Source organism: Symphodus melops (assembly GCF_947650265.1).
Source record: "Symphodus melops genome assembly, chromosome: 1".
Taxonomy (NCBI): Eukaryota; Metazoa; Chordata; class Actinopteri; order Labriformes; family Labridae; genus Symphodus; species Symphodus melops.
Window position 1 is genome coordinate 54,764,971 of NC_136691.1, and position 13,769 is coordinate 54,778,739.

General features: G+C 45.8%; 2 protein-coding genes and 2 long non-coding RNA genes across 4 annotated transcripts in view; 3 read left to right on the forward strand and 1 right to left on the reverse strand.

The window, feature by feature from the left end:
• The window catches only part of LOC306840968, a 240,569-nt gene that overhangs the window by 211,367 nt on the left and 15,433 nt on the right, over positions 1-13,769 (forward strand). The window lies entirely within an intron of this gene.
• On the forward strand, positions 3,377-8,315 carry pik3ip1 (phosphoinositide-3-kinase interacting protein 1). Its single transcript, XM_079350518.1, has 6 exons — positions 3,377-3,743; positions 3,838-3,966; positions 4,295-4,411; positions 6,373-6,555; positions 6,665-6,743; positions 7,611-8,315. Exons 1-6 carry the CDS (start codon positions 3,629-3,631, stop codon positions 7,831-7,833), a joined length of 846 nt encoding a protein of 281 aa, XP_079206644.1. The 5' UTR covers positions 3,377-3,628; the 3' UTR covers positions 7,834-8,315.
• LOC306828226 lies at positions 4,672-5,609 on the forward strand. Its single transcript, XR_013779714.1, has 2 exons — positions 4,672-4,730; positions 4,776-5,609. It is a non-coding gene; the product is annotated as an uncharacterized lncRNA (long non-coding RNA).
• Positions 10,032-13,769, reverse strand: part of limk2 (LIM domain kinase 2) — a 51,098-nt gene continuing 47,360 nt past the window's right edge. Inside the window, 4 exon segments of the mRNA XM_079370505.1 lie at positions 10,032-11,202; positions 12,933-13,090; positions 13,345-13,400; positions 13,487-13,661. Coding sequence (XP_079226631.1) covers positions 10,989-11,202; positions 12,933-13,090; positions 13,345-13,400; positions 13,487-13,661 — 603 coding nt within the window. The 3' untranslated portion in view covers positions 10,032-10,988.

Sequence of the window (13,769 nt, forward strand, 5' to 3'; positions counted from 1 at the left end):
AACAAACGCAGACCTGCCTGTGGTTTAGCATGTGAGCCTTCTCATTAACTATACATGACAGCTTTCATTGTTGGATTCTTCAAACTTTTCCACGATGACACGGCTGACTGTGAACTTGCAGAGTCCCAGTTTTTCTCCCACAGTCGCACGAGGCTCCTTCTTTTTTTTTTTTTTAAATGTCTACCAGTGTTTCCATTATGTTTGCATGAAGCATTGAAGCTGGAGCTATAATCTGCATTATGCAACAGCTGCGACCTCAGGCTCTTGTTAATGATTCATACATTAATCCGATGAAGTTAATTTCCCTTCAACCCCACGGACACATGAACACCTGCGTGCTTCGATGATGCAAGGAAAGAAAGAAATGTAGATCAAACTGTCTGGTTGCAAAACTGTCAATCAACCGATCAAGCTCTGATAGAAGAGAGAGAGAAACAGGAAGCTCGAGCTGCAGACAGCTTATCAGTGTGTGTGTGCAGTGTTGTGTCTTCTGCCTCAGCCTTGAGAACAGTGTTTGTTAAGTGAGTCTGAAAAACAAAGGTCGGACGTGTCCTCAAGGTTGTCGGCCTACAAAACTAGAAAACAGCCACGTGCAGTTATTGTTCCGGAGAGTGCCGAGTGTCTGCGCTCTCCTTGAATTAAAGGGTTAACTCCGCGGTGCATCATGGGAGTGGAGTCTACTTTATCAAGCCGAGTTTTAATGTTTTTATTCTTCTAATGTCTCCATGAAATAAACCTTTGTTGTGTCCTCGATCTCTGCCTCTTTATCTGGTATCCTAAAAGTTGGCAAAGTTTATTTTTATATATCAACTTTTTATTTGATAGTCATGAGAAGAAAACAAACATCAGTAGCCTGCAAGATACTTAAAGGTCTACTTGATCTGTTCTGCACAGACGTGAATATTTCGGTTTGTTCATCCAACAAGAATGAGAAGTAATAACAAAAAAATGAGAATAAAGTTGTCAAAGTTTAAATCAAATCTAACTTAGTCTATAATAAGTGTGACCAATGGGAGCTTGGTGTGTTACAGTCTGACCTTCTACAGGGACAAACCTGTTGATTCTTCTATCAGGAGAAAACAAGCTGATGAGATTAAATTATCTGATGACAAAAACTTTTTTCGACCCAGGAGGAAAAGAAAAACAACAACTGAAACCATGAACTGTTTTTATCTTGGGAAAGCTGAAATGTAACGATGAAAGAGGTTTAGAGACTTTATAGTTCACACAGTTTGTACACAGCAAAGATCCTAAAAGAATCCCCCCCATCTTTACTCAGCAGGTGAAACCTGTTGAAACATGAAGACAACGTGAACGTGCAAAATCCTGCAGTTTGTCTTCAAGTGTCCCCTTGAGCCTGCAGAACAACAGGAAGTCACAAAACATTCAAAAAACAGAACATATGTTTACAGCCTGGTAACATATATATATATATATATGTATTTGTGATGATCGTCTTTATGGGCAAACGGTACGAGGGACACATCTGTTTTGCTTTGATCGATGATGGGTGTTATGTAAAGTCAGGTGTGTAACGGTTCGTCAGGTTAAAATCCTCCTGAGCTCAGCCTGTCGACTTAAGACAGTGAGAAGTTGAAACACACCTTTAGCAGGCAGGTCATTTATACTCTATACTCTAAACCTAGTTTCATAATGTAGTGAATTACAATGCTGAACAGGAAACCTACTGAAGTAAAAGTACAGATTTTAAAACCCGCTCTTTACACCTCTGCAGACAGGTGACGTCACTCAGGCTTCATCTGTTCATGTTTACAGTCTAATGGTCTGAAACAGCTTTAAAGCTCCGAGCAGGAACTTCTGATTTGTACTGGATTTGGTGTCTACCTCTTTACTGTGTTTTTTTCTGAGGCTGTTTTCTTGTCATAGTTTGACATATTTCCCGACAGCAGTCACAGAATTAAAAAAAAAAAATGTAGAAAAGAGCAAAATGTCTCTTTCGCTTTTGTAGTTCATAAAAATGTTTGTGTTTTATAAAAACCTCCTCACAGGACCTTTAACTCTGCAGCTCTCTTTGTTTTTATGAGCACAAAAACACACCATCTATTTTTGAACCCAAGTGCATGCTGGGAGAAGCTCTGTGCTGGACAGATGTGTTTGCTCTGGTAATTGCCTGAAAGCTGGGTAAGCATTTGTTTGAACAGTGAACAGTGACTGAGTCAGATGTTGGCTGGCCTCTTTTCACAGTCAGACAACAATGACACAGCCAGGGGCCTCCATGCAGCTCTGATACAGTGAGGGCCCTTTATCAGCATCTGTGAGCTTCCAGCTGAAACACACAGGCCTCATGGAGAAGAGAGGAAGTCTGGAGAGATTAAAGACATGGAGAAGAAACCAATCACTGAAGTCCATAAGATTACGTCCATTCATGGTTGAAAAATCGCCAAAACCTGAGAGTCACACCAGGCAGAGTTAAATATAAATCAGAGTTTTTCCAGGTCAGAACACAGGCAAACAAAAAGGAGCAGGCAGGTAAAGGTCAGAAAACAGTAGAAGACTCAAGAGGAGAAAAAGCAGGGACAGGAAGGAGGACAAATGAGCTGTGCTGCATTCAGGTGCTCCTCGGATGAGCCAAGTTTCCGAGTTAGGAAGTCGTTCTTCTGACTTCTTTCAAGTCTGAATGTTGAAACAACAACAACAAAAAACTGCGTGGATTCTACCAGCAAACAATCTGTGGATCGTCTCTGTAACACTTTATATTTGAGCAAAAAGTCGTGACACAATATGTAAATTAGTTAAAAGTATTTTAACATTAATTAAACAAGTTTTGCCCCCGTGTGACGTCAAGTAGGCCGCCTAATGTTTTTTCCGCAGTTTCCAAGTTGTTGTTGTTGTTGTTTCGGCTTCAACTCAGAAACTCCAACGCCACGTGAACGCACCATAAATACACAGACAATCAGGGAGGACACACAGATGAGGATCTAAAAGACAGAGACAAGGATGAGTACAAAGTAAAACATAACATGCTACAAGATACTCAATTAAATGATTAAAGAAAGAAAAACAACATACCAGCCTCTGACAGGGCAGGCAGCCAATCACAGTTCAGGATTTACTGTGAGTCAAAGGAGGCTAATCGGGGGGCGGACACACCTGTTCACATGGATGGTCTTAGTAAAGTTATGACTTTGTATGTTTAAAATGTAAACCGAAAGCATTTAAAGACAAACAGTGGAAGTTGTTATGAGCTGGGAGGAAGAGGAGGAAGAGGAGAGGGTGTGAGAGAGGAAGAGCACTCTTTGTTTGCAGGGTAGTTTGACCCCGTGTTGCTCCCACACGGCGACATGCCAGAAAAAAAACAATCTGGACCCTTCTCCTAAAATCTCGTGATCTGCTTCGTGTGTGTTTTTCGGAGCGAACCTAGTGCGTGTTTAGGACCAGGAGGTTCGTGCTGCAAAGGGCAGCTCCTCCTCCTCCTCCTCCTCCTCCCTTCTGAAGGCTGTTTACCAAGAAAGCTGAGCTCGTCTGACAAAAACAAGGGCTGGGACTCCAGCAGGCAGGAGCAGTGTGACTGATGCACATTCAGCACAGGCTCTTCGTCCATTTTCGACACGTTTTCTTCTTCTTCTTCTTCTTCTTCTTCTTTTTTTAGACTCATTATTCAGGCACCATGTTGTCTGTGATTTCAGCCCGTCAGCTCTGCAGCCTCTTCTTCTCCCTGCACGTTGTGTTTCTGAGCGTGGTGGTGGTTGTGGAGAGCAGTGCATCAAATGCAAGTCAAACAGGTAAGTTACCCATGTCTGTATTCATCTGGAGTTTGGATTTCTTTCTTCTTTCTTCACACATTTAATGACTCTTGTTTTTCTTCTTCTTCCCCAGACTGCCTGACATCCAGCGGTGTGGAGTACAGAGGGGAACAGCACAGCTCCTCCTCAGGTCTGACCTGCTTAAACTGGACCAACTCCACCAGAGACTACGATGTGAACATGCATCCTGATTCACACACAGGTAAAGCATTTTTTCTTTTTTTTTTTTTCCATGCAAAGAAAAGTGAAGGATGTGAATCAGAGGATTGTGGGTAATCGTCACATCATGCAGAAAAACAAACACAGAGGTGATTCTTACAGCTCTCACTTCAGCGCCTACGTGCCACACATTCATCTGCTCTGTGTGCTCCTGGCTGCCTGCTCATTGTTGCTGTGATGAAGCAGTGTTAATGATTAATGAATCCAGTGGTTTATTCAGACACACACACACACACACACTCATGTGTCTCCAGGAGGCCTCTGTGTAAGAAGCAGGCTCTGATTGGTCCTCCCTCTCCTTCCTCCTGTAGGTGTGGGAGATCACAACTACTGCCGAAACCCCGACTCCTCCGAGAAGCCTTGGTGCTACATCGCTGCTCCAGATGGATCCATCCAGAGACAGCTCTGTGCAGTGGAATCATGCAAAGGTAGGCACACACACACACACACACACACACACACACACACACACAGGTGACAAAACACCTGAGTCAATCAATCAGACTGTATTCATGCAGCAGTGACAGAGAGGGGAGGATGAGGAGACAAACACTGTGAAACATGAAGTTTGACTTTAGGCATCCTTAATACATTTAAAAAGTGATGGTCCGGGGCGCCGGTGGAGCAGCGGTTAGGTTCAGGTCCAGGTTTTGATCCGGACCTGGGGCTCTTTTTCTCTGCGTGTCACCTCTCTCTCTCTTTCTCCCTGATTTCTGATCATAAAAAAGATAATTAATTCAGCTTAAAGTTGAAATATGCGTCTTGTAAACTGATGGCAGAAATCAGTGAGAGGTTGTGTTGATGCAGCTCGAGGTGACTTCCTGTCCTCGGTGAAGAACTTTGTAATTAATGAGAAGAGACAAAAGGACGAAGCCGAACTGAAGATGGGTCAATAAAAAGGTTTCCGTGTTTAAGCATGATGGGAATTATTAGATAGATAGATAGATGGATAGATAGATAGATAGATAGATACGTTATTGATCCCGAGGGAAATTCAAGGCATCCAGTAGCAGTATACAGACAGGCAGGACACAAGACATTAGTTACAATTACTATTCAAAGTCTAATTGAAGAGCTTTGTGAAACTTCACGGCCCGCGTCAATCTCAGATTATAGATTATTATTATTGTTTTTTAAAGCCGCTAAAGAAGGAACAACTCGTGTGACTCTCCCACAGAATCCAAACATGATGTTAAGAAACCGGTCTCGTCAGCAACTCAGGGAAACTTGTACACAATGTTTTAATATCTGGGTGTTGTTCTTATGGTGTGTGTGTGTGTGTGTGTGTGTGTGTGTGTGTGTTCTGAGACTGTCATGTAAACAGTGTCTAAGTAAGAGAAGGTGTGTGTCACAGTGTGAAGTCGGTTAGTCGGTCAGAGGTAATCTCTTTGTTTCCTTCTGGAGTCACAAAAACAAAGCAGTCACGTGGCAGAAAGTTCAGTTTGAAGAAAGCTGTAAGCCCCGCCCCCCCACCCTGTAAGCCCCGCCCCCCCTGCAGCAGAGCTCATTGGCAGAGAGAAACCTGCTGCCCTTAGAGACGGCTTCTAATTGGCTGTTTGGATTGATGACTTCATGCCCTTTAACTCCAGCAGAGTTGGTAAACAACAACCTGTATGGTGGGGAAGATTTTCCAGAGCAGATGTTTTCCGGTCTCTTCAGAATCCGTCCGGCCTGCCGAGCCTGTTTGTGCCTCGCTCAGGCCTCCAAGTGATTCACGTCCCGACAGCTTCATGAGAGCAGCGTCAGGGGAAATGTGGGCCAGCTGTAATCTGAAACCACACGGTCCAGTCAAAGTCGCCTTGTCAGAACATGTTTGTAATAAAGCAAAGCTGGCGGACGTTTTAACCCTTCGCACACGGCACTGTGTTCTGGTGTGACGTGAACGCTCCGTTTTGGTGTGTGTGTCTCTTTAAATGCGATGACATCACTCCTCGGTAATGAGAATTAAAAATGGGCGGAGCTGCGCAAAAATTTAGCTCCAGGCTGGAGGGGGAGACGCCGGAATCCCCCTGTGACATCACAAGGAGGAGAACATTTGAAACGGAGCATTTTTTTCTGTGTGTGTGTGTGTGTGTGTGTGTGTGTGTGTGTGTGTGTGTGTGTCAGACGTCTGCAGGCCACAAAGAAAGGTCAAAAGGTCACGTTTTGTGTTTTTTTTTTGGTCGAGCTCAGGAGGACTAACAAATTAAAAGTTCAAAAGTACAGGAAGTGGATTTATGTCCCCTTTAAAGGCAGAGCAGACGCTTAAAACAGAATTCACCTGGAGGGGGCGGGGCTTAAACATCCACAGACTGACAAGCTGCAGTATGACCTGTTCTCTGCTCGTTAGTTGACTCGGTTTAACAAGTTGAAGCATTGATTTAATGACAGACCCCCCCCCCCCCTGTAGAACCAGCGTCTGCCGCTCCTGCTGCGGCCGTCTCTCCGACCGGAGCCGCTCCCTCCACAGAGAGCTTCCAGCCCGCCAAGTCCAGAACGTCTCGGGGTCAAGCTGCGGCGGTGCAGCCGGTGATGGGAATGAGTCAGAGAGTGCACACGGGACCAAATAGGAAGAAAGACCTGGGCACGCTGGGTAAGTCCAGCTTATTACTGTCTCCGTGTTTTGTGACCCTGCAGAGTAAAAACATCACGTCTGCTCCTTTTCAATGAGAGTTTAGTTTCCCCTCTTTTTTGCTTTTCAGGCTACGTGGTCGGCATCCTCATGATGGCCATCATCGTGATGCTGGGAGTCGGCATCACGCTGGGATACTTCTACAAGAGGTCAGTATCTTCATCATAGACAGCTTTGGTTGGCGTGCCCCCCACACTGGGTGGACACGGCGGCCGTGGCGTGTTTTACTTCGTGTTTATCACACACAGAGCAGTAAGTGAAGGACGGTGCAGCGAGAGTGTCGCGCTGATAGCGTGCGTGTTTAACGGTCGCCGGAGTTCAGCGTGTCAGCTGTTGTTGGTAATCAAACCTCCCTTATCACCACGGCAACCGTCCCGAGAACACGGGGGAGGACCGAACGCCCGCCGTCTATTTAGAGCATCTTTTTATTTGATATTCTTGAGAGAGGAGAACGAGGGGCGAGCAAGGGGCGAGCGAGGGAGGGAGGGAGGGAGCGATGGGTTTGTTTGGATAGAGAAGCTGAAGTTATGTAACGAACATAATATAGAAAAGTGTGTGTGTGTGTGTGTGTGTGTGTGTGTGTGTGTGTGTGTGTGTGTGTGTGTGTGTGTGTGTGTGTGTGTGTTGCATGGCGTGCTGGAGAGGCGTGCGTTCACTCCAAACGTGCTCCACAGTTTTTTTCTGGCTGCAGATCAGCACAGAGTGACCTCGCACGGCGGCCCGTCTCCGTGTCGCCCTGCAGCAGATAAAGAACCGTCCCGTGTTCGCTTCCACCATCTGTTCTCCACACACGGCGTGTTTCTGTCAGGCACGCTCGCCGTCTGTGCCGAGCGAGGAGACGCGACGTGAGAAGCTGCTCGTCTTCCTGCAGATTTGCTCACGTCTGCAGAGCTTGTGGTCGTGGTCGTGGTCGTGTGTAGAAGCGTGTGTTAAGCGTGTTGCTGTGGATGCAGAAAGCTTGCACGTTGCATGACTCGTCTTTTTTAACGCGTGTTTTATCGTGTGTTTTCCTTCAGGGGGCGGGACTTAAAGAAGCAGCACGAGCAGCGAGTGTACGAGCGCGAGATGCAGAGGATCACGCTGCCGCTGTCGGCGTTCTCCAACCCCACGTGCGAGCTGGTGGACGAGAACACCATCGTCATCACGGCCGAGCCCGACACCAACCCTTCGGCGCTGGACGCCGTGGAGGGCGGGGACCCTCTCATGGGGGGCCAACAAGCCGGGACCCCCGGGGCGTGAGCAAGGCGGAGGACCCTGACCACCTTCCTATGGACCAAAACCATCGCCACGTTCTGTCCTCTTCTCCGACGCCAAGCAGCCAGTGGACGCCGTTGACTCCTAAAGACTTGCTGTGCCCCCCCCCCCCCCCCCCCCCGTTTCTTTCCTCGCCATCAGAGACTCAAACGAGCGTTTACACCTCCAGACCACGACCAGGTCTTTAAAAGTCATATTTGATACGTTTTATAGCCGTGACGATGAGATCGCCTCTTCCCTTTTTAGTATGATGATTTAAAAAAAAAGTGTTTATCGAGGTTGTGATGGAAACGTCTTCGTACAGAGACGGGGTTTTAGAGGAAGTGCGTCCACGTGGCGATGAGCCCTCGATGAATACTGAGTTCTTTTAGTTTCGGCCTGTTGGCTGTGCCGAGGGCGACGCCCACAAAACGTGTGCACATGTGAAGAAGCGTCCAAAAATAGTTCCCCTCCTCTCAACGAGGAAACGCTAACATGAGGTAAAAAAAAAACCCAGGGAAACTGCCTCAGCATGATGCTCCTGAATGCACCTTTTCCTCCAGTTACACGCCGAGGTCGATGTGAAGCATGACCACGATCATCGGCAAACGCCAAAGAGGACTCGCCATAGTCTCCCACAGGTTAAGGAGTGACAGGAAACAAAGCGGAGCGCTCTCATGGAGGAATGAGAGGCGGTAGAGAAGTCCCCCCCGGGACAGACGTGATGGAACAGAGAAGAACTGCCACGTCACAGAAGAGGCGGGGCAGCGAGCGAGCGCGTGGCGTGGCGTGGCGTGCAGCACACACGCGCGCCCGTGTCTCAGATCAGGTTCAGATTCGAGTTTTTTGTTTTTGCACTCGATGCTTCAGGACTGAAGTAGAATAGAAACAGTTCCAAAGTTTGATGTTCAATCATTCATTCAGAAAACAATCAAAAACATGAACGCATGCACGCCGCGGTCACCTGACCAATGATTGTGTTCAGGGGGCGTTTTTTTTTTTATTTTATTTTTTTTAGAACTACTGAATAAAGACGACATTTTCAAATCACGTTCAGAGTTGAGTTTGTGATATGCACCGTTACCTGTGTTTGTGTGTCTGCAGCCTGTGTGATGTCATCACAGCCTGTGTGATGTCATCACAGCCTGTGTGATGTCATCACTCCAGGTGACCTTTGGTTACTACTGCTCTTTAACGTTAACACGTGCTGGTTGTTATTATCGCACCACGTTAGCAAAGTGTTCAGAATACTCTGATGAAGTGTGTTTGTATTGATGCAGATTTTCACTGCTGGGACGAAAAATAAAAAAAAGTCAAAACAAAGATGAAATGTTTGTTTGTTTGTTTACAATCGTGAAAATGAAGAAGACGGTAAAATGATGAAATCTACATTTTGGAAAAATCCTTCCAGATAATTCACAAAACATTTCACATGAATGAATATGTCTATGGAAAATCAATGAAATCATTTCTGCAGCTATAAATCAACGTGAGTTACTGATGCAGCCTCAGTGATTTATTGAACTTGTAGCAGCAGCGCCCCCTGCTGACAGCTTTTAAATAGTGCGCATTCCTGGAGTCACCTGAGGAAGGAGAGAGAGAGAGAGAATAAAGAGATGTGAAGAGACTTTTTTTAGTTTGAATAAGTTATTCATCGTCTTTGGTAAAATGTTACCTCCTGTTGACTTTTTCCTTTACCCATGAGCCAGGTCATGACATTGGGGGGGGGGGTTGTTGGTTGACCCTTTTGTCCATTAAATGTTAATGATTAATTTAATGGGATTAATTTTAACTAAAACATTTTTCCACTTCACCACAGCTACTCCAAACACTGCAGGCTTTTCACCATCTTTTAATTATTCTGAATTAAAAAGTGAACTTTAAGGTAAAGACGTGTTTTATGACACTAGAGACGGTCTGGATCTCGAGGTCCTCCCTGATCCCTGATCCCAGATCCCTACGGACTTCATTGGCTGAGAGGGCTCAAAATGGTTAAATACCAACGGGACCGCACTTTTGAGACTTCTGTAACCATGGCAACACAGCATCATCTGGCACTCTACATTTTTATTTCCCCCCCCTTTTTTATTTTATTTATTTTACTCCCTCTCAGCTCTGCTGCTTTCATAAAAAGTTCAAGTCTCCGTCGTGGGATTCCTTCAGCTCGGACTCTTCGACCTGTGCCGACGAACGATAACAAAAAGGAGACTTTCAGAAGGTTTATTTAGGAAACACTACAGTGATATAAATAATAGTGGTTACAAATGGTCATCAGTACCTTTCATGATCACAGCAAAACAAACAAACAAACAAAAAGGTTCATCGGTGACGAAATGTCTACAAATCTAGCTGAGAAAACGACGTCCGATTAGAGGCTTACTATGTACACGACTATGTACACAGTTCTGTACAAAGCTACTTTTAATGGTGAAGTCTGGTGCGTGATTGTGGTGACAGCGCTGCTTTCCTGCGTCAGGCGGTAGAGCAGAGCGTTGAAGGAAATGTCAGTGTGGTAAACATAAAAAAAAATAAAAGTCTAATTAGTGTTCATTCATCATTCGAGGAAAAACGCTCAAAAATCACACGACTACAAAGTCCAGAGTGATACTCGTAACCGTCTCGTCCAAAACAAGTTCAGTGGTGCTTAAAAAAAACTGGAGACGTTGGTTCACCATCTTGTGTCTTCTGCTGTCAGCTTCTTTGTTTTCGTTGGCGCCTGGCGTTGAAGCGGAGCGATCTGTTCGTTCCACACGACTTCAGAACCAGAAAAAAAAAAAAAAAAAAACTGCTGTCACATCGATGCTCTCACCTCAGAAAGGTGCTCGTCTTCTGTGTGGGGAAATGACCACAAACGTGTTCGCAGTAAACATTAGTACGGCCCTGTGTGTGTGTGTGTGTGTGTGTGTGTGTGTGTGTGTGTGTGTGTGTGTGTGTGTGTGTGTGTGTGTGTGTGTGTGTGTGTGTGTGTGTGTGTGTGTGTGTGTGTGTGTGTGGGTGTGTGGGTGGAGCGGAGGTGAAAAATCTGAAATGTGTCCGTCCGCTCACACGGGAGTTCATCCAGTTTCTAACATGGCTCGGGTTCAAAGCACGTTTTCTCTTTTCTCATCCACAGTGTAGGTGCAGCAGCTCGGAGAGGGGAGAGGAAAGAGGGCGCGCGGCTCCTAGGAGCCGTCAGCCGTCATGCAGGAAGAGTCCGGCGAGGCGGCGGTCGGGGAGCACGTCTCCTCTGCGCTCTGCGACGGGGAGCCGTCTTTAGGCCACAGGAGGCCGCTCAGACTCTGCTGGAGGTCGTCCAGTTCAGCAGGCAGAGGGATCTTTAGCTCCAGGTTCAAGGACAGAGCGGCAAACCAGTCCTCCAGCTTCTGGAAAGGCAGACTGAGAGAGAGAGAGAGAGAGAGAGAGAGAGAGAGCACAAAGAGGGGTTTGAGGTTAAAACCAGACTGACAAGGTCGAGAAAAAACACGAGGAAACAATTTGGCCGGTCAACATGGCACCTTTAACGATTGCTTTTCTTAGGCTTTTCATGCCTCTAATGAGAGGACAGAACAGAAGGGTAGAGAGAGAGAGAGAGAGAGAGAGAGAGAGAGAGAGAGAGAGAGAGAGAGAGAGAGAGAGAGAGATGATGTGGAGTAAATGCCTCAACATGGGAACCACTGAACCCACACAGTGCAGAAATCAAACTGGCTAAAACGGCTTTTCTCTTCTGGTCTTTTGAAAAGTTTGTCATTTTTTCTGAATGTTTTCACGCCGAAGGATCGATGAATCTGCGTCTGAAATCTACCAGCAACCCTGCAGCCAACAAATCTACTTTTACTTTCAGAACATTTCCTTTCAGAGCCCTTTTTTCACACAGATGTAGCGCCACTGAAGATTTAAGAGCTACGCGTGTGTGTGTGTGAGCCTCCTGGGTAGAAACATCTGCATACAGCTGTGGTGCAGATGTGTGATGGCAGCAGGTTTTTGTTCGGATGTGACGGGATGAGATCGCTCTCCATCATGGACTTCCATGGAGCTCTGACATAAAGACGTGAGGAGAAGAAACTTCCGGACATGAGAACGGGAGGCTGAACTTTTGTGGGACATTTTTACGAGTTCATTTTCAGCAGCATGTGAAAGAACGCTGAACGAGACCACATCAGGGGTCCCAGCAGACCCTTTTTCTGGACCAACACCAACACTCTGAGCACTTTAATAAAACACAGCTTTTATTTTCCTAACCGCCTACGTTTTGTCTTTGCTTTTATCTTTACGGGATAGAGAAAGAAATCAGGGACAGAGAAAGAGAGAAAGGTAGAGATAGAGAGCTCGATGACATGAGGTAAAGGAGCTGCAGGTTGGACTTGAACCCGGGTCCTCCGGTCTGTACTCGGGGGGCTTGACCTGACCGCTACACCGTGAGCGCCCAGCTAACAGAACAACAACGGGTGACAGATACAAACCAGGGGCGGGACTTTAATGCGTTAAGTACGATTAATTAATTACAAGGAAATAATGCATCCATTTTTTAAACTTATTTAATTACAGTTAGCATATCGCTAGCTTATCGCTAGCTTCGTGCTAGCTTTTAATTAGCTTCGCGCTAGCTTATCGTTAGCTTCGTGCTAGCTTTTAATTAGCTTCGCGCTAGCTTATCGCTAGCTTCGCCACAAGTACAAACAAGAAGTGTTTGCAGCCTAAACTCGACCAATTAACCGTCTTCTGGACCAAAATTAGTAATTCAACATCTGATAAACTTACAAATTCACTCTCTAAATTGATTGCTCTGGACTGTAGACCACTATTAGTGATAGAAGATAAGGGGTTAGAAAATGTGCTAAAGGTAGCAATGTGTGAGCCAACTTTCCAGCTGCTGTGCAGAAAAACTATTTCAAACAAAATCCAACAGCTTTATGAAACTGAGAAGCAAATAACATAGAATGCATTGTATTCATTCATCTACCTAAATCCATTTAGATTGAGAAGTGTTGCTTTTTAGGGCAAATATTGTGATGCACTTAAAATGTGATTTTTAATAATTAACTAGAAAGCCCTGAGTTAATTCGTTAAAACGTTTTAATTAAGTCCCACCCCTCATACAAACACATCAAAGAGTGAAAGGTGCTCACCGGTTGTCTGGCGTGAGGTCGCAGCACGCCACAGCCAGAGGAAAGAACGCCGGAGGACAGTCTTCAGGGAGGAACTTCTCCACAAACTTGACCACATTCAGACCGTAGTCCATGGTCCTGGGGAGGCACTCGGGGTCCGCGTAGACCTTCCCAATAATCTGGATCAGAACACAGAGGAGGGGTTCAGAGTCGAACCAGGAAAAGGCCACATGCTCTAAAACGTGTTCACTGGGACGCGGTCTCATTAAACGAGCTGTACAAACATGGTCAGGTTTTCCAATGTTTTTGTTTTTTATTCTCTTGCTGTGAGAGGAAATCGATACCAGAGTGTACCTCATTATCAGGTGATGTTATCTTCAAAGCAAAATAAAGAAATGTCCGCTTTGGGCTTCTGTACTTGTACTTCTCTTACCTCACAGAGAACAATCCCAAAGGAGAAAATGTCCACCTTCTCGTCGTAGCGTTTACCTAGAGAAAGCAAGAAAGGATTGAAGTCATGCACTGATTGGTCCTCAGATCATGAAGTTGGGAAGGATTCCTCGTCAGCAGCTCACCGTTCAGCATCTCTGGAGCCATCCAGTACGGGTTTCCCACCACCGTGTAGCGCTTCTTCCTGTCGATGCGCCTCAGCACTCGCTTCTTGTTGGATGGTTTTTCTGCCGGAGGCTTCACTTTGTCCTCGACGATGAGTCGGGACAGGCCGAAGTCGGCGACAACCACCGTGTTGTCCTGTTTAAAGTGCACAGAAACATGACTTTAAACACGTTTGCATTTTCTTAATAGAAGCAACATGTGAATGCTCTGGATTTGATTGGACCAGAGAAGGTAGGCGGGGCT